This window comes from Camelus ferus, chromosome 27 (assembly GCF_009834535.1).
Source record: "Camelus ferus isolate YT-003-E chromosome 27, BCGSAC_Cfer_1.0, whole genome shotgun sequence".
In the NCBI taxonomy this organism is placed as follows: Eukaryota; Metazoa; Chordata; class Mammalia; order Artiodactyla; family Camelidae; genus Camelus; species Camelus ferus.
Window position 1 is genome coordinate 15,867,881 of NC_045722.1, and position 25,641 is coordinate 15,893,521.

General features: G+C 48.3%; 1 protein-coding gene across 1 annotated transcript in view; it reads left to right on the forward strand.

Moving 5' to 3' along the window:
* The window catches only part of ST8SIA2 (ST8 alpha-N-acetyl-neuraminide alpha-2,8-sialyltransferase 2), a 60,546-nt gene that overhangs the window by 29,108 nt on the left and 5,797 nt on the right, over positions 1 to 25,641 (forward strand). The window contains exons 2-5 of the mRNA XM_032468982.1: positions 3,903 to 3,965; positions 5,871 to 5,999; positions 9,789 to 10,046; positions 12,184 to 12,477. Of these exons, the coding sequence (XP_032324873.1) occupies positions 3,903 to 3,965; positions 5,871 to 5,999; positions 9,789 to 10,046; positions 12,184 to 12,477 (744 nt within the window). The remainder of the gene's footprint in view (positions 1 to 3,902; positions 3,966 to 5,870; positions 6,000 to 9,788; positions 10,047 to 12,183; positions 12,478 to 25,641) is intronic.

The following is a 25,641-nucleotide window of genomic DNA, read 5'->3' on the forward strand; positions in this document are numbered from 1 at the left end:
TGTGTATGGACGTATTGTTTCCATGTCTTGGCTGTTGTAAACAGTGCCGCTATTTATAGGTTTTATTATTACTTAGGTATGGTCAGGCCAACAGATCAGGAGATGACTGCCATTGAAAATGTAACTTGTTACATTCTCAGATGGCAAGAGGAGTGGCGCACCATACCACACGGGGCCACATGGAGAGGCACCAGGTCTCTCAGGAGGCAGAGGAGGAGGGGGGAACAGTGAACAAGAGCCTTCATTGTAGCTTCCATGGGACGGAAGGGTGGGCAGGCTTAGGACTGGGTCATCTGAATAAGTTCAGCAGACTATGGGGCATAGGAGTTGTCCCTGTTCGTCTGGGATGACTGTAATCTCTGGTTCCATTAAACAAGATAGATGCGTAGATGTCTGGTACCTGGGCCCCAGGTGATCAGGGCAGGTGGACAGTGGTCCAGAGTGTGAGACCCCAGTAAGGGAGGTGGTGGGGGTGTGGGCTCTAGATTGGTTGGTTTGCATTTGAAAGGTGCATTTCCCAGGCCAGTGGTTTATGATCTCTAGGAACTGACCAACCCTGGGAGAAGCAGTCCCTCCAGAGTCAGCACGGTCCCAGATGCCCCAGCACAAGATATAGAAAATAAAAGATATGGTTAATGCACAATGTCCAGGGGCTTCCCTTCTAGTGTGGCAAGCAGCTGAGGAAGCTGAAAGCAAAACCAAATCTCTAGACCTTGGTTTCTTCAACTATAAAAGTTTAGACTATGTAATTGGCAAAATCTTTTTAAAGCCTCCCACCTGGGGTTCCATGAAATAATGAAATACGAAAAGCAGTTGATGCATGCTGTAACAGAATTGAGTGCTTTGGGAGAAGGAAAATGTGGCTGAGAATTGAAAATTGGGATGATTTTGAGGGGAGACACAGGGGTTGGGTTTGGGGTTTAGCATTGAAAGGCGGCGGGATGGATTGGCTGGTGAGAGAGAATAAGGTGGTGTGGTGGTGGCGAGGGGATTCATCTTCTCAGAGGCACCAGGAAGAAAACAAGAGTCAGAGCAGAGATTCTCAAATGAAGGCAATTTTGCCTCTCTGCCCCAGGGGACATTTGGCAAAGTCTGGAGACATATTTGGCTGTCATGACTTGGGGAGTGTGAGGAGGGCTGCTCCTGGCATAAAGTGGGTAGAGTCCAGGGGTGTAGCTAAACACCCTACAGAGCACAGATAGCCAGCCCACCCCCAAGGCCACCAACAGTGAAATCATCCCTCTCAGAATGTCAGTAGTGCTGAGGGTGGGAACCCCTGAGTCAGAGAAAGGACTGGCATGAAAAAGTGCATGGGTTGTGGTACCCAAGTCAGCAGGACCGGATGCTCCCCAGGACCTGGCCTGGAGGCAGGAGAAGAGACAGATAGTAGGAGGGAGTTGTTGGCCAACATCAAGTCCTCTCCAAATCCCTGGTTACATTCAACCAGGTAGATGCACAGGTGCAGTGCCGTCCTCACCTGGAGCCCTGTTAGATTTCATGAAAGTTGCTGAACAGAGTTTGTTGAGGTTTTCTGGTTGTAGAAGCAGGATTTTAAATCTTTATGAAGTCAAATCTGTCTGCGTTTTTCTCCTAGGTTATGTTCTTACACTTCTGAATGTAAAAAGTCCTTCACACACACCCCTCGAAGCTCATCGAGATTTGATAAATATTCTCTTTCATTTTCTTACCAATTTCTTATGGGTTGCCTTCTTTAAATAGTTAACTCTTTAATTCAGTTTTTCCCAGAGGTGCTGTAAGTATTCTTGGTGACAACGGAAGACGGTTTTAGGCATTCCACTGATAAATATTTTTGTGGTAATGGCTTTGTGTTCTTTTCCAATGAGGATATCATCATGATGTCAAACCCATATTTCCACAGATGGCATTGCTTAGGTTAAGATGTTTTTAAAAGATGAGTCAATTTAAAGCCTTACGTAGATAGTAGTGTGGGTGATAAAATATGGCAGACTGCTAATAGGAATAGGAGAATTACTAAAGTCTGAGAAACGCTCGTTACATCCACTTGAAATTTATCTTGCTGTCTAGAGTAGGGGAATGCCCACCTGACTTCCGTCCAACTTACCTCCAGATTATTAGCCAACTACTTCAAACCATTTCTTGACTTTCTCACTGATCACGGCTTTTTAAACTCCTACATCAATTCTCATGTGCAGCATTTCTGGGCATTCTTTTTTGTTCCATTAACCTTTTATTAGTCTTGAGCTATGACCACACTTTTAATTATTGTACTTGACTTATATCTGGCCCAACAAGTCTTCCCTCCCCCCAAGGAATGCTGATTTTGAGGACTGGGGTCAGGGTCCGGGCATGTGAAAGGTCAGTGACATGTGGACAGCAGGGTGCCCAGGAAAGCTCTTGGGGCCTGACCTGAGTGGGATTATGGTTACAGGTCAGAGCAGCCAGATAGTTCCAGACCCTTGAATTAGAAAGGAGAGCTCACCATCCCAAAGGGAAATGAAGAGAGATGAAAAAGAGATATTACGTGTTGATTGAAATGTGAAGAACCAATGATAGTCTGTGTAATTAAGAACTAGACTGGGCGTGATGAAATTTGAGACCTAAAGGGAGATCTGGGGAGGCACTGGGTAAGTCATGGTGCTGTCTATTGTCTGGTCATCGGCTAGGAGGCAGGATATTTTCTGTTACTAAATAATGTTGAAAAGACATTTCAGTCTATCAGGAAAAGACATATATATATATATACACGTTTACACACACACAAACATACACAGTGTTATATCTACAAGTATGCGAATCCTAAAGAAAGCAGATAGAAAAATCGAGACTTAAAACCGATGAGGAGGTAGGCATTAAATGTCCCCCAAAGAATTCCTATTAAATCACTCAATTCTTTAAATACACAGCTTTCACAGTGACTTTAATTGTTTCTTTAGAGTGTACCAACGCTGTGACTGAAAGTCTAGATGGCACTTTTAAAAGATGAGAAAAGTATGAAGAAATATTTCTTCAAACCACAGATCCTATAAATCAGTGGGGGGAAAATAATTTAATAAAAATAATTAGTCTCACATACAACCTTGAAAAAATACCAGAGCACAAAGTGGGCTCGGTACCAGGGACAGATAGATTCATTTACCTCCTGGCCCAGGGTGATTAGCAAAGCAGGGTGAAACTTCACGGCCCAGTAGCCCCCATCCAGAATGGAATCAGACTGAACTGGATAGATGGTGGGTCTGGAAAGGACCTTAGAATGCTTTTGCTCCAAGACCTTTTCCTCCAGAGGAAGGAGCAAAAGACCCTGTTACACATCCATCTCCCCCTCTCCCACAAAGTGACACCACTTAATATTATTTTTCCTGCCACCAAAAACCAAATGATTCTCACATGTGGTTGGAGGCACTTGTTGAGTCTGTCTTGCTGCCTCTGTTGAACTTCTGTTGTCTCAAGTTTGGAGAGAGCACAATGGCCAACATCTTACCACAGGTGAGTGAAAACAAGAGAAAACAAGGCAGCAGATGCTAAGTCAGGCATGAGTAAATGCTGAGTCATGATGGAAGCAGGTGCTGAGTCATACTAAGGCAAGCTAGCCTGTGGGATTAACCAGAGGAAATGAATCCCAAAGGAGTTTGTCTCAAAGCTCAAATGGAATTCTCAGATGGAAGAAATTCTCAAGTGGAAACCTTGATGCAAATTAAAACAATGCTCAAGTGGGAGGCAGAGGAGGATCTGGGAGGTCTACTTCCCTGTAAATGTCTGAGTTTGTGGCTGGGCCAGGATGCTGTCCATTCTGGAGGGGCCAGGGTGAGATCTCACCCTCCCTCTGTAGTTCTCCAGGCAGGCTGCGGGATCTCCTGGCTATTGAAGAGGGCTTTGCAAAGAAGAGCTGGGTTTATAAATAATGCATTTCCTTTGTCTTGCAGGAATTCTGGAGGCAGAGGTACAATCAGATCAGCTGTGAACAGCTTACACAGCAAATCTAATAGGTTTGTAAATTAGATTTTGTGTTCATTTGTTTTTGCTGTAAGGCAGCTATTAATCTGCTTCTCTTCTTTGCTGGATGGTGCCCTTCTTACTTAGCAAATAGATCTGTTTTGTTTCACTTTGGCTTTGCATTTCCCTAATCACTTTTGGGGGAGGAGCTGTCAATAGAAACACCATGAAATGGCCCAAGGTCTAGATGCCACAGAGGTGGAAAACTCAGATGGATAAGAGTTGCTTTCTGAAAAAGAGCCCACCCACTTGAAAGCAGTTGGGCCACCACTGCACTTATTCATAACTTGCATTTTTGCTGAATAATGGAGACTATGAAGGGAATCAGGACTTCCACCCAATTTCATTATAGTAGATAGCTTGTCTGGGAGGTAAAGACGGTGGGGGCAAGAGATACCAGTGGTCCTTACAGAATTCCAGAACCTTAGAGCCGGGTACCTTTCTCTTTTATACTCTCTTGCTATAAATGGGGAAACTGAGGCTCAAAGAGATTAAAGTGATTTGCCCACAATCACACAGCTTATGAAATCTTTACACTACACCCTCTGCTGCCTTTCATGAGAACAGCAAAAATTGCAAAGGGTCAGTTCTGTTTCCTTCCGTAGGCTCCCTTTAAGACTACGAGCTAAAGTAATGCATCTACCTGACTCAAACCCTTGAATTTTCTGTCTTCTGCAAAAGTTACATATATTTGAATTCAAGACAAGTGATACCAGCTAGAGGATTCAGGAAAATTAGGGGATGGGAGTGTGCGGGGAGAGTGTGCACACCTAAATGAATTTCTTCCCTACCTCCAAAAAGCAAAATAGAGCATTGGGCTTAGACCTCGTTAAAGAGATTTCATCTTTTTCGACTTAGCTGTTCCAAGAGAAATGCAGAGGACATAGATGTCTGGATTGAATTCTTTAAAGCTCCAGAATTTGGCATCACAAATCCACTTATCATTCTAACTGTGAGAATGTGCTGTCAGCACAGACAAAAGGAACTTGTGATGTGACCCACATGCATCTGTGTGCATCAGGCAGAGGCAGGCTGGCTCCTCCACTGCCTTGAGAGATGTAACTGTAACCTAGTTTCTTAGAAACCTACTAGCATAGATTTCAAGCATCTGAACTCAAGCGTCCTGTAATGCCTGGTGTTTCCAAGGCAGGTGGAAAGATGGTATGCACCCAGAATTGTGATTGGCCCCAGGCATTCAGAGCCAGCCAGCAACTTCATCCATCCAGGCTCCCCCAGGGTTGAATTCAAATTCAAATTCAACAAACATTTATTTATTGAGTACCTGCTATGTTGGACCATTGGGGAATATACAAAATGAGTGAGGGGACTCGCCTGCTTACAGTCTAGTGAGAGAGAGAAAAAGAGCAGGGATAACTCTGGAAGAAGGTGGGTATTTGAAGTGACATCTCAGAGTCACAAACGAGGGGGTAATAGGATGCGGGAGAAGAGGGAGAAGCTACAGGCTCCATCCATCCCATTGCCCTGATACAGGTTTTTGATTTCTCTTTATTAAGTTTGTAAACCATTTGAGGATACTTGGTTGTTAATGCAACCGCTCTTTGGAGTTTTGCAAAAGTGGCTTGAGGAAGTATCACCCTTCTGTCAGTGACTGCTAGGTTTCACTAGGAGGAAACATTAGGGGTTGGGGGTGGGGAGGCAGAGAGTTGATCACCCTCTTCCCGTTTCCCGGGAAATATGTAGGTTATACCAGAGGGAGAGCGTTTGTGCATTCTAGAAGATAAATAGACTTCCTTCCCTTCTCAGGTAATAACTGCAATTTTGCTCCTCCGAAGAAGTTTACATTCAAGCTCGTGCAAAAACAAAACTATTAGACTTGTCGTTGGCTTGCTAACAGATCGCGTCTCTCATCTCCCTTTTTTTTTTTTTTTCTCTTCCAGAGCTGAAGTTGTAATAAATGGCTCCTCGTCACCAGCTGTTGTTGACAGAAGTAATGAAAGCATTAAGCACAACATCCAGCCAGCCTCGGCCAAATGGAGGCACAACCAGACTCTCTCTCTGAGGATCAGGTAGTGGTAATTACCTCTAGGACAAGAGACAGACTTGGCCTTCTTCGGCACAAGCCGGCAAATTGCCGCTCTCCATCATCTAAAGAAGTCAGGATAGAAATAAAATGTTTACCTCCTGCCGAGGCAGTTTTCATCTGTAAGCAATCAATTGGAAATAAAAACCCGAAGCCAGCCCAGCAGCCTAGCAGATGTGTATGGGGACTCAGGATGGGGAGGTGGCAGGAGCACCTGGCTGAGGTCCTGGGTCTGGAAGGAGTGAGGCTCTCGGGTCAGCATCAGTGAGAACCTGGAGGGTGGAGACCACAGACGGCTTCTCCCAGAGGACCCCCAAGCAACAGCGTTGACTGGCATCCATCCCCTCTTTCAGCAGCAATGGTCCTCCCATTTGTCTTTGGAGAGCTGTCCCCTCCCGCAGTCCTTGTGGCTTGAGTATGTAGCCCCTCCCTGATGACATGAAAATGAAAAGCCGCAGCTGGCCATCAGGTTACCCAGGAGGTAATGGGACCCCTGACCACAAAGGGAGAGGTCTGTTTAGCCGAGAGCAGCTCTTGTCCTGATCTTTGCAGAGTGGTGTTTCCAGAGCACCGTGGTCATTGTTGAGTGAGAATGGGGAGCCGTAGAGAGGGGATTCCAATGTCGGCACTTTGCCACTTGACTTTGATAGAGCCATGGCCGAGCCAGCACGGACTGGTCAGGATAGCCCAGCCGTTCACTTCCCGGGGAGCTGAGGGCACCGACATGAATCAGAAGTGCTAGCAGGAAATACAAATACAAGAAAAGTAGAGCAGTGCAGTGTGATGTACACATGCGCAGCATTGCCTCATCTAAATACATGGAGAGAGATCATCCTGAGGGAGGGTACTTCATTTTGTAAGGGGACGAAGAGGGCTGGCCAGGAAAGGCTTGCCAGGAGCAATGGGTTTTGAAGGGTGATTTGGAGTTTTCCAGGCATGCCAAGCTGCTGTCTGATGTCTGGCGTTTGTGCTGTGTTGCTGGAGCACCAATCAGGAGGAGGGAGTGGAGGTGATGAGGTTGGAGCGGTAACTAGGACTAGATGGGAACGCCTTGATTATCACAACCCATCATCACGGGGAGGAAGCCAAGAACAGGGGGCCGGGGCACAGTGGTCAGCCTTGACCATTGCCACCAAAAGTGTCACCGCACAGAGTAAGACACTGCCCCCTTCAGTTGGGCTCACTGTCAAAACGCCCCCACCCACTGGTTCCTGAGGGTCAGGTTTGGGACGTGAGGGAGTGGAGAGAGAGAGGCATGAGACTGGAACCGTGACGGCTGAGAAACCATCTGGAGGAGCTGAATCCTGTCACCACCGTTCTGCCACCCCTCTTTCCATGCCCCCTCTGACGCCCCTGGGTGGGCCCTTGGTCTTCATCCTGCTGCCCTAACAGCTTCAGGCCCCTGGGGGTCAGCAGCCCCGTGGAATCGGTGAGGACACCTGCGCTAGTCCTGGGGCAGCCATGACAAATCCCCGCCAACTTGGTGGCTTCAAACAAAAGACATGTGTTCTCTTGTTCTGGGCACCAAGATACTGAGCACTCCCTCTCCAGGCCCTAGGGGAGAATCCTTCCTCTCCCGGTCCAGCTTCTGCTGGCTCCAGGTGTTCCTCGCCATGTGGCCATGTCACTCCAGTCTCTGCCTTGTCTTCACGTGGTCCTCTGTGTCTGTGTATCCCCTCTCCTGTCTCTTATAAGGACACTTGTCATTGGATTTAGAACACATCAGCGTAATCCAGGATGAGCTCGTCTCGAGATCCTTAATTTAATTACATCTGCAAAGCCTCCCCGGGTTAGGAGGTGGACATATATGTGGGGGACCACTAGTCACCCCAAATCCTCCTGCCAGCACAAGCCCACCTACAATCTCCACCCACCCTTTCCCCTGACATTGGGTAGAGAAAGGGATAACCGCCCCCCTTTCGGAGAAGACCAGACTGTGGATTTTGTGGGGAGCCTGCAAACACACAGCCACCACGGCAGGAACAATGTGCTTTCACCCAGGGGAAGAAAGGATTTCCTTCGTCTTCTTTCAGTTAGTCACCAAAATTATTCATAATAAAATATTCTGTGAGTGATTCGGAATGATGCTTAATAATTGGTAGTAATTTCTCATAATTAGTTAGAAATTAATTCACTCACAGAGGAGTTTATCTGTGGGCTTTCTGAGGGCTCTATTTGCTTTTAAATACTCTGGGGTAAGTAATTGCAAAAGTTTCGGCAGTTTCTAAACTGTATTAGCTTGTCAAGTTGCATAATCTTTGACAGTGACTCTGTTTTCCATCAAGAGATACAAATTATTCACTGAGGGTAGTTTCCCCTGCGTGATAACAGAAGACCCAGGTGATTAATAAGGAAAGAGCAGTGGAAGAGGAGCGTGGTGCCCTGCCAAGCATTCTGGCTGCCCCTTGGCGACACTCGAGGCTCCCAAACCTGGACACAACTTAGGGTCCCCTGTAGAGCTTTTGAAAACATGCTGAGAACCCCGGGCCACTCTCAGAATCAGGATTTCTCAGGCATCAGCTTCTGAATTTTTTGTAGTTCCCTAGATGATTGAATGTGCTTCCTGCTGGGATACATCACAGGTGGTTACCATCTGAAATTCCCACAAGCTCTCAGGGATCAGCGTTACCTGTCTGTGCAGGTGGGGCAGCCACCTTGCAAATCCTCAGGTTTGCAAAGTGTGTGGAGGTCCTGTCCCTCCTGGGCTCGGTGGGAAAGAAGAAAGACATCATCCTGTCTGTTCTAGATAGAGGCTCACTCGCTGCAGGCAATGAAATTAATTTCAACTGATTCAGGTGCCAGATTTCCTTCTCACAATGACTTGAATCACTTAGTTCTAAAGATCTGGGCAGTTTGCACAGTTCTTTAAGTAAAACCTCCAGTTAGGACCCTCACATACCTGGGACAGGAATAAAACTCCCCCTGGTGATTCTGAGAGGATTCCCATCTTTTCTGAACACATTCCATCCCATCTGTGTGCTTTACAAGATGATTCCAGAACTTTCCCCCTAAATCAAAGTCACCCTAGAGCCTAGAGAGCTATTTTTTCACTTCCTCTGTTCTGCAACAACGCAAAGGAAGGCTGCTCTGTGGGACCAGAGAGGTATGAATATTTACAAACCCAAAACTAGACTGTGAGGAGGGCGGGCGGCACATGCAGCCAAATGGACCAGCGCAGGGACTGCAGGCCGCACTCTTGGTCTCGCAAAGGGGGAGTGGTTGACACGCATCACAGTACCCATGCCCACTCACCTCCTGGGAGCGTCTGTGCCCAGAGAGGGCTTCCAAGGAAGAAAGCAGGCCACTGAGGAACACGTGTCATCCTGGTTTCCTATTCATAATTCAGGACTGCCTGTCAGATGGTGGCCCTGAATCCCGCTAAGAGAAGGGGCATAGGCAGATCGCGGTCTGGGTTTGCCCAAGACACAGGGACAGTTTGTCAGGGGCACAGGGCTTTCAGTGCTAAAACCATGCTTTCCCAGGCTCACCAGGACAAGGGGTCACCTTCCTTGCAGGGCCCTTTGTTTTGAGCTCACACATTGTGTCCTAATGAAGTCACTTCCCTAAAACGTCTCCTAGAAAGAGGGCAGGACCACAGTCACCAGATCAGCCCCTGGGCCATTAGGACAATCCCTGCCTGGAGCCTGGAACTCAGGTGCACCTGTGTGCTGGGCGGCAGCAGCCCTGCAGGGTGACAGAGGAGGGGAAAAGCCAAGGTGGCACAGGGCAGCCAGCAACAGGAGACTTTGTCCTCATGTCTGTTTGCTTTTTGTAGGAAGCAAATCCTAAAGTTCTTGGATGCTGAAAAGGACATTTCTGTCCTCAAGGGGACCCTGAAACCTGGAGACATTATTCATTACATCTTTGACCGCGACAGCACGATGAACGTGTCCCAGAACCTCTACGAGCTGCTCCCCAGAACCTCTCCGCTGAAGAACAAGCACTTCCGGACCTGCGCCATCGTGGGCAACTCCGGGGTCCTGCTGAACAGCGGCTGCGGCCAGGAGATCGACACGCACAGCTTTGTCATAAGGTAAGTGCAGGAGGGGCTCTGGCCTGAGCGAGAGCCATGTTTAAGTTCAGCATTGCCATTTGGCCCAAGAGGTTGAAACAAGGCTGTCTGGGTGAATCCCCATTCTCAACCTTGATTGTGCATTAGAATCGCTCGGGTACCCTTTAAAAATCCCAGTGTCCAGACTGCACCCCAGACCAATTAAATCCATCAGAGGTGTGGAAGCATGTAGCCCCGGGGGCCTGAGTGCTTCCTGGTGCACAGCCAAGGCTGAGGATCCCTGGTCTAGAACACAGGCAGGCAGACCATGGCCTGCAGCCTGTTTATTTTTATCAATAAAGCTTTATTGGAACACAGCCACACCCATTCATCCTCATAGCCTCGATGGCTACTTTCTCACCGCGATGTAGAGTTGAATTATTGGTCAGAGTTGAAGAGTTGCCGCAGAAAGAGCATATAGCCCCCAAGCCTAAAATATTTATTATCTGGCCCTTTATAGAAAAAGTTTGCTGACCCCTGGATAGAGCCCAGTACAAAAGGTTGATATTACAAAAAAAAGTCCCTTGGGCTGGCCAGTTGTTGGTCCAAGTTCATAGAACACTTTGAAGTGTTCTGGAAGGTGGTACTCTGCTGGCATTTTTATTATCCCCTAGTCAAAATCTGGGAAGTGAGGGGGTGGCAGAGAAACTTGGATTTGTACTTGACAGTCATTCTCTCCGAAATATCAGCAATCATTTTCCAGTCTCCTGGGACACATTTGGACAGTTACCCACGGCCCCAACACCTGACCCCAAACCCAGACAGACTCGGGAACAAGGGTTTGCTGTTTTCCCCTGAGCAAAAGTAGGGCAGGCAGAGCCTCGAGTTTCACCCCAAACAGCGCCCCACCCCTGGTAAAACTGATACGCGTCTTAGGTTTCTCCTGGGACTGTCTCCACGCAGAGAGAGCCTGGTCCTGGGCTTTGGGAAGCAGCCTTATCACACAGGACCTCCCCAGACCTCAGGACGTGGGACTGGATTGCATGCTGAGTCCTCATCCACTGTGATGGGAGAGCCACCGCAACATCACAGCCAAACTTGTTTTAGTTTGTTATCCTTTGCCAGGTTCTGTCTGTGCCTGGTGTAGCCAGCGGCTTAGTTCCATTTCTCAAAGTCCTCCAGTCTGAAGACTGCGGTGGGGGAGGTGGGGGCAGGAGGAAGGAAGTGACTGGTTTTGTCTGTTTAGAAGCCAGAGAAGGGGTGAGGGTTGGGTGGGGAGGGAGTTAAAGTTCGGTCAGAGGGCAAAAACTGCCCCTGGCAGGGTCAGATCACCTCTAGGGGTGCCAGACAGCGTTGAGGAGGGCCTTTCTGACCTGGTTTCTATGGTCAGCTTTCCGTGCTCCACCTGGCCCTGCCCCGGGATTTCCAGAGGCAGATTCCAGCACACAGCACAATGAGCAGTGTGATGTCCAGAGTCCAGTCTTGGCTTGGCTGCCCGTTTGTCATATGACTTGGAGTGTGTCCCTCTCTTTCCTGGGCCTCAGTGTCATCATCTGTAAAATGGGCAGTTGGACTGGCCATCTCCGAGTCTTTTCATTAGGCTTTAGCCCAGTGCCTCTGAACTTTAACCAGTGTGTGAATCTCCTGTGCTTATTAAATTGCAGAGTCATCAGATCTGTGGCAGAGACCAGGACCCTGCATTTCTAATACCCTTGCTGCCGATGAATGGATCGCACTTTGAGAGGCACGGCCAAAGCGAGCCACACGTACTTAGACAAGAGGGACCTGAACCCCCACAGAGAGAGCCACTCAGGATAATGTGCCACTGTCCTTTGAGCTTTACTCTATGGCTCTCACAGATCTGTCTGTGGGGTAGACTTGTGTGGTCTTTTAGGACAAAGTCATATGGTTCCACTGTGTCCAGACCCTCATTTGATGCCAGGTAGCAGCACTGGCGGGTCTGCCCCACCAGGACCCCTCCTCTGGGTTCTTTCCACCTGGCTGGGATCCTACGAGGAGTAGATGGAATGTGATGGCATGGGCCGGCGAGGGCAGGGAGATTCCCTGGGTCTTTGGGGATGAGGAGGAAGTCAGGAGAGACCAAGGATGGAGAAAGTTAAATACAAGCAGCAATGTCTCAGCTTTCCCCAAAAGGTCACGCCGCCTTTTTCTCCGGCAGGTGCAACCTGGCCCCGGTGCAGGAGTACGCCCGCGATGTGGGGCTCAAGACAGACCTGGTGACCATGAACCCCTCCGTCATCCAGCGGGCCTTCGAGGACTTGGTCAACGCCACGTGGCGGGAGAAGCTGCTGCAGCGACTGCACAGCCTCAACGGCAGCATCCTGTGGATCCCCGCCTTCATGGCCCGGGGCGGCAAGGAGCGGGTGGAGTGGGTGAACGAGCTTATCCTGAAGCACCGCGTCAACGTGCGCACCGCGTACCCGTCTCTGCGCCTGCTGCACGCCGTCCGCGGGTGAGCGGCCCCTGGGTGCGGGCGGTGCCGGGGGGGGGGGGGGGGGGGGTGGTACTGGGGGTGGGCGGTGCTGGGTGGGCGGTGCTCGGGAGGCAGCGCTCCTTTCCCGGATGCGTTTGCACCCCAGCTCTCCCACTCACGGGTTGTCCGACCTCTGCAAGTCCCCTCACCTTTTGAGCCTTCCTTCCTGGAGAAATGACGGGACCAGCAGATGGGTTGCACGTGGCACGCCAGGATTTTTGTTTGTTTCATTGTATTGACATGAGATCTCTTAGGAAATTTTTAAGTGTGCAATACATTATTGTTGACTACAGGTACAACGTTGTATAGTAGATTTCCAGAGCATATTCACCTTGCTTGACTAAAATTTGATGTCTGTTCATTAGCAATTCCCCATTTCTCCCTCCTTCAACCCCCTGGCAACCAACATTCCACTCTTTACTCTGGGGATTTGATTAACTTAAGATACTTAATCTACGTGGACTCACGCAGTATGTGTCTTTCTGTGACTGGCTTATTTCACTTAGCATAATGTCCTCAAGGTTCATTCATGTTGTCACATGTTGCAGAATTTCCTTTTTTGTCCAAGGCTGGGTAGCGTTCTAGTGTGTCTGTATACACATTTTCTTTATCCACTCAGCTCTTGATGGACATTTAGGTTGATTCCACATCTTGGCTATTGTGAACAGAGCTGCAGTGAACATAGGAGTGCTCAAATCTCTTGAGATCCTGATCTCAATTATTTTGCATAAATACTGAGAAGTGCAATTGTTGGATCATATAATAGTTCTATTTTTAAGTTTTGAGGAACCTCCATACTGTTTTCAATATCAGAGGCACCATTTTGCAATCCCACATACAGTGCGAAAGGGTTCCAATTACTCTGCATCCGTGTCGACATTTGCTGTCTCTCGTTTTTTTTTTTTTGACAGCAGCCTTCCAGAGAGGTGTGAGGTGATCACCTCATTGTGGTTTTGATTTTCGTTTTCCTGAAAATTAGTGATGTTGAGTATCTTTTCGTATACCTGTTGGCCATCTGTATGTCTTTTTTGGAGAATTGTCTATTCAACTTCTTAGCCCATTTTTAGGTTGGGTTACTAGATTTTTGTTTTTGTTTTTGTTTTTTAAACTATTGAGTTGTAGGAGTTCCTTATATATTTTGGAGATTAAGCCCTTACCAGATATATGGTTTACAAATATTTTCTCCCATTCCATGGATTTCCTTTCCACTCTGCTGATTGTTTGCTTTGCTGTGAGAGCTTTTTACTTTGATATAGTACAATTTGTTTATTTCTGTTGTCTGTGCTCTTGGTTTCACAGCAATGGAATCATTGGCAAGACCGATGTCGTGAAGCTTTTCCCTTTCGTCTTCTTCTAGGAGCTACAAAATTTCAGGTCTTGCACTGAAGTCTTCAGTCCATTTTCAGTTGATTTTTGTGTACGGTGTAGGCACGCCAGGTTTGACCAGTTGGTAGTGGCTGCCCACAGAGCTGTATGGAAAAGGATCCTCCAACGGCTGCTGTGTAAATAGTAAACCATCAGGGGACAGGAATGGAAGCGGGAATCTTTGTTGGGAAGCTAGCGCAGTAGGTCCAGGTTGGGAATAATTGTGGCTTAGACTAGGATGGTGGGAGTGGGTATGCAACAGTGTGGTCAGATTTGCTTTAAAATTTGGAGTAGAGGCAGCAGGCTTTGCTGATGGATTCTACTTAAGGACCTGCAGGGGTGAGAGAAAGAGAGAAACTCAAGGTGACTGTCAGGATTAGAGCTGGAGCCGATGCGTGGACAGTGGTGCCGTTTTCTGTGACGGGAGAGTCCAGGAGAAGCCCATGCGTGTCTGGGCGTGTTGAGAGAGGGAGCTCTTTCTTGGGCACGTTAAGTGTGAGATGCCTGTTATGAATATACCCCAGCACACCCCCGACCTCCTAGTGTGGGGTCAGGCCCTGCGTCCACCTCATGGCAGTTCATCGTCCTGCTCTGGTGACATAAGAGAACTCTGTATATTCCTGCATTGGCGGGACAACATTAGGATGCTCTTCGCTGGGGCTTTAGCCTAACTCAGTGTGACCTGGGAAGCCCTCTGAGCCACCCATAAAGGACTCTTGCTGTCCTCATAAAGGTGACCCCCACCAAGGCACCCAAGCCTGTGACCAGCACTGGTCTCATTAGGGTGGGTATCAATATAGAAATCCATTGCCCCCAAGAAAGATCCAGAGAGACATTCAATGAGAGGCAGCCACATTCATGGCTGATGGAGCAGAGTGACACCTGGATGGACCAGGGCTCACAGGAGCTGCATCCTGTATCCTTGAGGCTGACCTGTCAGATCTCCCTTCAGCATCCACCTCACCCTCTCACACAGCGGCTCTGCTGCAGCCACCCCCATCTCATGGGTTTATGTTCCAAGCCTTTAACATTGTTTCCTCCTGGAAGGAGGAAAGTCCTTACATGGGTTGGAGGTCAGAGGGGTCAGGAGAAGAAGAACTGCCCTTTGATAAAGAGAGAAAAAGTCCCCTGGCTGAGGAATGGGCAACCACCTGGAAGAAACTATGCAGCCAGAGCTATTTCCAGCTATAATGGACTCACTTCCACCTGTCAAAATAGCATTAAGCGCCAGTAATAAGCCCTTTAAACAAACAGGCTGTTAATCCTGAAATTGCAGCATCTTCCTTTGCAGGGACTCCCAGGAGGAAATACTGCAGCAGAGACAGATGAGGAGGGCTTCTTCTTTTAGCAAGTGGAGGAGGTGGGGGGACGGGGGCTTCGGGGGCCTTGGGATGGGTTTCTGCAAATGGCCTTCTCCCTCTGTGGGGGCGCTGGGCCTCGGAGCGTATGGGTGCAGTAGGGCATCACCAACAAGGTGGGTGCTGTCTGTAGCGGGAGGAAGGGCTCGCCTTTTTCCTGGTAGGAACTTACTTGGTATTTACTGCAAGAGTGGGCTGGTAAGGGATGTAGAACAGAGGCCCCTGAGAAAAGACCAAGGGGTCGTAGAGGAGAAGGCTGAGAAGGGACCTGGCTAAGAGGCAGTCTGGCCTCGCATCCAAAACATGGGCTTTGGACATAGGGACACCTGGGTTCACATCCCAGCTCCGTTACTCCCTTGGAGATGTAACAACCTTGAACAGGTGGCTTGTCTCCTGAGCCATACATACACTGGGGAACACTACCTACAACAGAATGTGCATCCTGTGCCCACACAGCTGTGACTCACTGGTTGCATGTCTGTCATACAATCAGTCAGTCATGGCTACTGCGATCATAGCAGCTGCCACCAACCAAGGGTTTAGACTTTCCTATAGACTCAAGAGGTAGAATTAGAACCAGAGGATGAAACCACAGGGAGGAAAGTACATTTAGGCTCAGTTTAATAAAGGATTCTACAGAGCAATGCACTAAGTCAGTTTCACCTGTCAGATGATCTTCACCTCAGAGTTCCAATATGAGCTGTAGTTGGCAGAATAATCTTGTTTCCTTATTAAAAATCTATTGTCCAGTAAACCGCCTATTTGTGCGGTGGGACAGGATAAATGCTTTTTATTGTGGTTAAATATACACAATGTAACATTTACTGTTTTAACCATGTTTAATGGTGCAGTTTAGTAGAGTTAAGTATATTCACGTTGTTGTGAAGCAGATCTCCAGAACTTTTCCATCTTATAAATTCAAAACTCTGTACCCATTAAACACAACAAGTTCCCTTTCCCCATATATCCAGCCCCTGGTAGCCACCTTTCTACTTCTGTTTCTATGGATTTGGCTGCTTTAGATACCTCATATTAGTGAAGTAATAGAATATTTGCCCTTTTGTGACTGGCTTATTTCACTTAATGTAAAGTCTTCAAGGTTTACCCAAGATGCAGCCTGTGTCAGAATTTCCTCCCTTTTGAAGGCTGAGTAATATTCTATTGTATGTATATGCCATGTTGCATTTGTCTGTTCATCCGTCAGTGGACATTTGGGTTGCTTTCACCTCTTGACAGTTGTGAATAGTGCTGCTATGAACATGGGTGGGCAAATATCTCTTTGAGATCCTGCTTCTAATTCTTTTGGATAGACACTCAGAAATGGAATTGTTGGATCACATGGTGGTTCGATTTAGTTTTTAAAGAACCTCCATACTGTTTTCCATAGTGGCAGCACCGTTTTACAATCCACCAACAGTACACAAGTGTTCCAGTTTCTCCACATTCATACCAACGCTTGTTATTCAGTTTCTCCACATCCTAGTCAACATTTGTTATTTTGTGTTTCTGATAGTACCCCATTTTAACCATTTTAAAATGTGCAGTTCGCTTAGAAGAAATTCACTCTTAGAGGAAAACATAGGGGGATATCTTTATGACCTTGGATTTGGCAATGGTTTCTTAAGCAACAACAACAAAAACAAAATAGGTAAGATGGGCTTCATTAAATTAAAACTCTTTGGGTACCAAAAAGACAATATATCAAGAGGGTTTTAAAAAAACACCCATAGAATAGGAGAAAATATTTGAAATCGTCTGTCTGATAAGGGATTAATATCCAGAATATGTAGAGAACTCCTAAAACCCAACAACAAAAAAATCAAACAACCCAATTCAAAAATGGGCAAAGGCGATATCTTCAAAGAAGATATACAAGTGGCCAATAAGCACATGAAAAGTTGTTCAACATCACTAATCACTAGGGAAATGTAAATCAAAACCACAGTGAGTTACCACTTCACACCCACTAGAAGGGCTGTTACCAAAAAAGTGGAAAATAACAAGTGTGGGGAAATTGGAATACTTGTGTTGCTGATGGGAATGTCAAGTGGAAATCAAATTTGAGGCACCTCGGTGTCTTCATTTTACAAATGAGGAACTTGATGCTCAGACAAGCTGGGTGATTTGTATGAGGTCACTGAGCCAGTAAGTGTGACAACTATGAACCGCATCATCTCTCACTTTAATGCAATGCGCCAGATCCAGCAGAAATTCACACCCACCCGGTTCTGGATTTGGGGACCCGATGAGCTCAGTGGGCCAGGCGCTGCCGCACTGCAGAAGTGGCGTTAGGAGACTCGGTGGGTAGCAGCGGGTCAAGGCTCCACGTGCACAATGCATTTGTCCCAAACACAGGGCAGCCTCCCCACCAGGCAGAAGCTGAAGGGTCAGCACATCTCAGAACAACTTTATAAGACAGATACTATTTTCATCCCCAATTTATTCATAAGGAGACAGGCTCAGACATGTTAAGAAAATTGCCCAAGATCACTCAGATGAGGAGGAAGGGGATTAGAATCCACATGTAGAGACTTCAAAGGTCTCTCCTCTTCCCACTGCCACCCCACTTCCCATATCCTTAACATACAGACTGACCACCATCTGTTGAGCACTGATGCCCAAAAGTCACTAATTAAATAGATTAATGTTGCCTTCATGGAGCACTTTAAAAACATGCCACCAGCCTCCTATCTTGCCAATTGTCCCCATTTTTATCAATGACTTAAGTGAAGGCGTTATTTGTCTACTTAGAAAATTCACAGGTGATGTGACGTTGGGGGACTTCCCAATATTTGGGGGCCTCAGAGTTGAATCCAGATCTCTCTTGACAGGCTGAAGCAATGAGCCAATCACAGAGAAAGAAATTTAATACAGACAAATGCAAGACTCTCTGTTCTATATCCTAGTTGGGTTCTACAGGTACAGAGGGGTGAGCAGCACAAGCCATCAGTGTCTATGTGGTTGCTCACCAAGATCATGTGATCTTAGACCACCGCAGTGGATGGATAACATCTTTAAGAGTCAGGTTGGTCAGTGATGGTTGGTCAAATCCCACTTGGAGAACCATATTCACCTGGGAGTACCAGGCTGGAGAGGGGCCACAGGGACAGAGAAATTCAAAAGTTGAAAGGATTTGGGAGAGGTCTCCAAGGAGCATGAGACCAGTCTTTCTTCATTCAACAAATCCTTACAGGCACCTAGAGGGTTCCAGGCCTTTGCTGGGGGGCACAATGGTCAATACAGCAAGGCTCCTGCCCCTGAAGGGCTCACAGGTTTGGCCTCCGAGGCTCCAGGTATAGAACTAGGGTTGGAGAAGATCTCCAGCAAGTCAGGTTCCATCTGGACACTGGGAAGAACATTCCAGCAGATAAAAGTCCTCTGAGATGAGCGTGGTTGCCTCTTAGGAACTGACGAAATTCACATTCTTGGAGATGCTCAGGCAGCAGTGAACGCCCCTTCCTGGGCAGTGAGAGGGACTCTGTGTTACACAGACAGTCCGTGTGCTGTTTGCCAGGGCTGCCATGATGAAGTACACAGGCTGGGCAGCCCAAACGGCAGACGTGCGTCCCCCTCCAGTTCTGGAGGCCAGACGTCCTTCCGGGGGCTCCGAGGGGAGAATTGGTCCCAGCTTCTCTCTTTAGCTTGTAGATGGCCGTATTCATCATTCTCCCTGTGTTCCTGTCTGTCTCCAAATTTCCCTGTTTATAAGGACGTCAGTTATGTTGGATTAGGACCCACTCTCATGATCCCATTTTAACTTAACGACCTCTGTAAAGACCCTAATCTTCAAAGGTCACATTCTAAGTACCGGAAGTTATGACTTAAACATGTGACTTTTAAGGGGACACAGTTCAGCCTACAACAGTTACTGTCCTAGAGAGCCACCCTTCCCACGCAGAGAGCCTTTGAGTCCACACACCTGTGCTGGGAGAGTCTCTCCCCCCTGTGTACTCTCAAGGTTCTTGTCCATCTGAGGCAGTTACAGGACCTGGACAGCGCAGGGAAGTGGGCAGCGTGGTGCTGAGACCCTGAGCAGAAGGCCTGCCCTTCCACTGTCACCACTCCTGTCCCAGCTTGGGTTTCCAGGGGCTTCTGGCTCTGCCGGCCTGCAGAGTGGCACAGTGCCTGGTGGGCTATTGGCAAGGGACGTGAGCAATGGAGGGAAATGACATCCAGGCAGTTGAAGGTGGCTGCAGGAAGCAGGAAGATCTGGTGAGCAGCTGGTAGTGAATGGCTCCAATTCAATTACAGCGATGGAGAAGGCCCACTGAGAGGGCAGGAAAGCCGCTCCGCCCACAGGCCTGGTGCAGAGGAAGCTGGTGAATCGGTGCTTAATTAGGCATCAGGAGTGCTGGGCGTAGGTCCTTGGACGGCACTGATCCAGCGGGTCCCCTGCCAGGGCCAGAGCAGCAGATCCGCAAAGGAGGCTGGGCTGCCGGGCAGCGGGGAACAGACCCTGAGGCCGGAGGGCAGGTCGAGGCTGTCAGAGGAAACATGGTGCAGCTCGTAGGGAGGGGGGGAGTCCACCACAGGTGAGAGGTGCCACCTCCCAGACCCGCCCCTCACAGTCCTCGGAGCGTATCCCCAGGGACACAGGAGCCAAGCCCCAGCCTCCTCCAGTGGACACAGGGTGCGGAAGTGTGTTCCATGACTATGTCACAGCAAGAAAGGGAGGGGGGGTCCTGGGGAGTGAAGGCACAGATGGTGTTTGGTCCTTTTTCATGGACTGTCTCTCCATATTTTTTTAAAATAGCAATGCATATAGTCAAAAGAAAAATCAAATAGTATAAAAGGATTCAAAGCGAAAAGTGAGCCCTCCTGCACAGAGGCAGCCTGTTAAACTGGTTTTCTGTGCGTGTCCTTCCGGAAATGCCCACTCTCACACCTAAGGGAGCAAGCTGGAAGTACTGCGCCTTGCTCAGTTCTGAAAATTATTCCGTATCGACACGTACCGCCTCACTCTCCTTCACAGCTGCCCAGCGTTCTGCCGTATCTGGGCCGTAATTTATGTGAGCAGAAGCCATCAGTGGGCATCACAGGCTTTTCCGGTCTCCCGCTGGTACAGTCAGTGTGGCCGTGATCGTCCTGGACTGACATCTGCACACGTGCGTGTATCTGTAGGCTTGCTTTTGAGATGTGCCTTTGCTAAAAAGAGAGACGGATCTGTGCTATGTGCGTTGTCAGTTTCCGTAGAGGTTGCCAAATTGCCCGCTGTAGAGGCAGGTACCAATTTACACTCCCACCTATGATCATTGAAAATGCCTGTTCTCCCACAGCCTCGCCAGTGTGATGTATTATCTGTATCTGTTCTCCCTGCCAATCTGCGGGGAAACGGCATCTGATTGTTGTGCGAAATTGGATTCCTTTAATTATGAATGAGGTTAAATATAACTTTTTTTTTTCTGTTTGGCATTAGATTCCAGAATCCAGCCAGCAGGTTTAAACCCCCGAGAAATGGTCTTGCTGGGTCCCTGCAGGGCCTCTAGGGACACAGCGGATACCTGTGTGTGAATGGCAGTCTCTCGGCTCCCTGAAGGGCCCACCTTGTAGCAGGAGGAACCCCTCAAGTAACCAGCATCATGGTTTTTTTTTTCCTCCTTTCTTTTGGCAACATACTATCTAAGATGCTGTCAGCCTGCCTTTCACTCGTGCAGACCTGGTGGTCACTTAGAAGGGTTTAGCGTAAGTCTGGGCTCCTTTACCTCTCCTGCCAGGGCCCCCAGAGGGAGCCACTAGCCTCTACTTGCTCATCTTCACTCACTGCTTCATTAAATAAGGATTCGCGAAGCACCCACTTTGTGGGTGAGCTATGCTCGCATCTGGGGTTATGTGGAAGCAGAAAGTCAATCCACTTGCTCAGAGAAGTTTAAATTGTAGGGGAGGAGAAAGACAAGTAAGCAAGTCATTCTAGCGTAGCCTGATCAGGGCTATGATAGGAAAAGAACAACATCCGGGGAGATCTGGGAGGGCTTCCTGCAGGGGGTGGCATTGAAGCTGAGACTATAAGAAGGAGTCGCCAGCCAGAAGTAGGAGGTGGTGGTGTCCTGGAAGATAGCACAAGTTCCTCGTGGCAGTGTGGCTGTGCACGCCAGGGGTGGGAGGGATTTCAAGTCCAAATCTCAAGGACTTCACAATTGGACTGAGGCTGCCGGATGTTAGTCGTGGACCCAAGGAGTCACTGGGGAGTTTTTGGTGGCATGGTCATACTTGAGGGTAGCCTGGCTTACTTGAGCAAGAGCACTGGCTAGGGTAAGCCTGGAGGCCTGGAGACCAGGAATCGGCCTTGAGCATGCCCAGGGCTTGACCAGATCTGCACTCCAGCCCTAAATTCTGAAACAATCCCCCGCTCCTCTCAGCTCTCCACTACCACAAAACTGGGAAGCTGCATCCTGAGGTGCTCGCCAGGGCACCAGAGCTCTTAAGTGCTCCCAGGGAGAGGACAGCAATGGGCTGTGGGACCCCCAGATTAGGGCTCCAGCTGGTGATGTAGATGATGAGAGACCAGGAGTCTGAGAGCCCTGCTCCTGGCTCTGCTGTTCATTTTGCACTGAGCATCACCAACTGGCCGCCTGTGAGGCATTCCTGTTCCTTATGGGCGATGTGAACTTTATCCCACAAAGTGCCTTTAGTGTCACAGAGAAAGCCCTTCTGGTCCCTTTCTCCAACAGTGGCAGCCACTATGCTTGCCACATATGGAGCACAGGAGTCCAGGGAGAGGGACAAACGTGCTTTGGAGATAATTTTGGCAATCCTCATTTATTGCCATCCATGCTTGTAAAATATGGCGCTTAATCGTCTCGGCAATTGGGGTAACCAATTTGAAAAATAATTACTGCTTTCTTTAAGATGACTTTGCCTTCTAATTAAAACCTCCAGACGGGGATATTAAAGGTGCATTGTCAATACAGCATCCCGGATGCACCCAGCTAACCTCATTTGGGAAGGCAAAATTAATTAGTTTGTGTTTTAACACCCAGCTGTTCTCCTAAGGAAAGAAATCGTCTACAAGTCGGCCACGCACACAGTCTGTAAATTGGCCAGGGCGACTGAGGAGATATAAAGGAACAGGAGAGTGATTTGTTCCTGCATAACTCAGTCAGCTTCTGTTGCAAGCTGCTCATTAAACGCCACCCCCGTGTCCCCGTCAGACATCCGCTCAGGAGTTCTTGTTTACCCAGAGAGGCAGAATCGGAAATGAGAGGGTCCCTCCCTGCCACTGAGCTCTCAATTCATCTCGGAACCTTGTTTGCTGTTAACACCTTTCCAGTGAGCCTGTCTGGGCGGTAGATCTAAGAGGCTGGGCGTTTCTATTCCTGTCCCAACCGGCCAGAGTCACAAAGCACTGCACTGCCAGCTTCTCCTCCTCTCTCCTTTTCTACTCCTTCCCACTTCTCAATTCCATTCGAGCCAAACATTTGCTGAGCGCCGTGGAAGCCAGGATAATCAATTCTAGTTTATGCTACAATAACAATCCCCAAAACCCTTGTGGTTTGGCATCACGGAAGTTTATTTCTCATTCTCACCAAGTGGGATGTAGGTTGGCAGGGGCCCTCTTGCAAGCTGTGACTCAAGGATGTAGGATTCTTCCATCTTAAGCTGACACCATCTTCAGAGGAGGCGTTGGGGTTCCCAAGGCAGGAGAAGAGAAAGCTCTTGGGGGAACAGTTGGCCCAGAAGGGACACCCTTCCTGTCACAGCCTATTGGCCGGAACTGGTCACATGAGCCTGGTTCAATTCCAAGGGGTGCTGGGAGATGCACCACACAGAGCGAGGTGCCTTTGAACCCCCTACAGTATAAGGGGACTGTAAGGCATGGACCCCGTTCTGGGGGACATCACAGTACCTTTTCCAGTGGGAGCCCAGCCCAGATAGCAATGAACTATCAGCCTGGGTTGATTTGCATAATAGGAGCAGTGAACACAAAGCTCATGATAATAGGGGGAATGACTAACTCAATTTGAGCTGAGAAGAAGAGGGTGGAACAAAGCGAACATTTCCAGGAAGATGTGATTCATGTGCTTAGTTCTGGGGGGAAGAAAGAGAGTTCACCAAGGGGACAGGTGGGGGAAAGGCATAACCACCGGGAGGGCACCACACGTGTCTGTGTAACTTCAGACCCACCTATGAGCTACTTGGATGTCCCCTGCTGATTCAATTCCTCCCTGTCTCTCTCTGGGCAGAGCATCAACAGCCTGAAAAGAAATTCATTTCTGAAAGCCTTACCCAGCTAAAGCCTTGCTATCAGAAAATAAACAAACCGCAAATCCCTCATATGGCATGTGGCCGGGGTTAGGGCTTGAATTTGCTCAGGGAGTGAACAGTCTGTGAGATGCTCTCATGCGGAGACTCTGCCGGTGGCTCGTGTGTCCCTGGATAATGTCAACAGCAATGGCGGCCAATTCATTCCCAGCCCCGAGGCCCCCAGAATCACCATGGGGTGAAAAAAGCCCAAGAATAGAAGCAGGAAGGCTGCATTTTATCCGAGCTCTAACTACCCAGCTGCATGAGAAGTTTGCCTCTTCTCAGGCAAGTCACCCTGGACTCCTGCTTCTTCCTCTGTAAATTAAGAGAAGAGGACAAGTTCAATCCAGGATCACCCACAGATGTAGTCTGTTGACTCACCCAATAGAGATGCACATGATTTTTTAAAAAATTTTTAATTAGTTGTCAATATTTTAAAATCTGGAGAATTTGCATTAAAATCCAGATTTCTGATGCCTTTGAAAAAAATCAGAAAATTTGACACCCACCACCATACAGGACAACAATAAACTGGCTACCCCTATAGATGTCACAGTCCCCACCACTCCCTATTGCCTTGGCAACACTGAGGCCAGGTGTCAGTTTTCCTTACACACATGTCCCAACTCCCAGCTCACTCAGTTATATCCGCTGCCAGGCCACTGGGACAGATGAGTTAAATCTTACTTAAAACTCTATGACTATTCTTTATGCTTCCTTCCCCCCGCCCCCCTTCTTTTCTCTAAATAAGTCGCATTCTCAGGTTCTTTTTGGCAGAACCACCTATCAGTTAGAGCAGAGTTCTTAACCTTGGCTACCCATTTGAATTATTGCTGGTGGGGTGGGGGGAGGCAGTGGTTAAAAATCCCAGGGTCCAGGCTACACCTGGAGGTGAGACCCAGGATCAGTCCTCTTAAAGCTCCAGGTGATTCCAGTGTGCAGCCTAAGGTAAAGAACCACGGAGTTAAAGCTGAGAGTGTAATGGACTAGCTCAGGCAGGGGTGAGCTCCCCGTGATGAGAGGTGGTTAAGACAAGGTGGATAAGCACTTGGCAAGGATTAGCTGCTACTCTTCTGGATACTTCTCCGTGCACTCTCCCTGACCTCACCCCCCACCCCGAGCCCTCCGAAGCTCAGCTCAGCCCCACTGAGCATGTAGAGTACTGAGGTGGTCTAAGGAAGGGCTAGCTCCTTATCTAATTAGCCCCAGCCTCAGCCTCAAGCACCCCCTCAAGCCAGCACCTTGCCTCCTACATATTAGCCAGTATTAAAATTCTCGACCATGGCAGGAAGAAATAATGATGGTCTGCAGGATGTCCACCAACTCTTTTTCCTCTTATTTTTTTATTGGGCTTGCGGTTACTGGAGCCATTGTTCTGTTCTCTGCCTTTGTCCCCTCCATCTGATTCTGGGTTGGAAAATTCAGCTGCAGGGAAGTTTCTCAGCTCAAGACAGGATGAAATAGGAGGAGGTGCAAAGAAAGGGGTCTTCAACTGACAGGCCTGTGAAACGGCAGTAGTTGTGAAAGGGGGCCACCCGCAGTTCCTGGAAGAATCACGTTCACCTTGATTCTGGCCATCCGGGACGACAGCCTCCGTCAGCAAGGAGATCACCCTGGCCTGATAGACAGGTTGGGGTGGGAGGGATCCTGGCAACAAGTTTTATTATATCGAATGTATGATTTACTGAAATTATGTGAGTTATTAGGGATCTATAACTTTGTCTGATGCAAAGGCTAACGCCACCTTCCAAAAAATAAAGGATTTAAGGTTGACTCTCTGAAACGTTTGGGGGTTCCTTTTTTGGAGCTGCAGAAGGACCCTCTGGCAAAAGGAAGGGCATACTTGGGCTTCTAGAAAATCTGCTCCCCCAGACTTTGAGCTAAAAGCCCTGTGAATAATGTAAAACAGTTTTAACTTTCAGCAGCTTGTAAGTGTTCCGCTAGGCATCCTTTTACTTTCTGGCATGAATCTGATTGACATGTGTGACTTCATAGTCACGTACATCGTTGTGCTGGGGTGCCATGGGGAACTGCTCCCGCCCATGCTTCAGAAGGGGAGTGGATGGTTCTCACCATGGCAAATGGGAACATGTGGGATGGGGACCCACGGGTGTGTTTGAGTACAGAAAAATGCAATGTCTGGTGTAGACACAGTAGAAAGGAGTTTGGGGTAAGGACT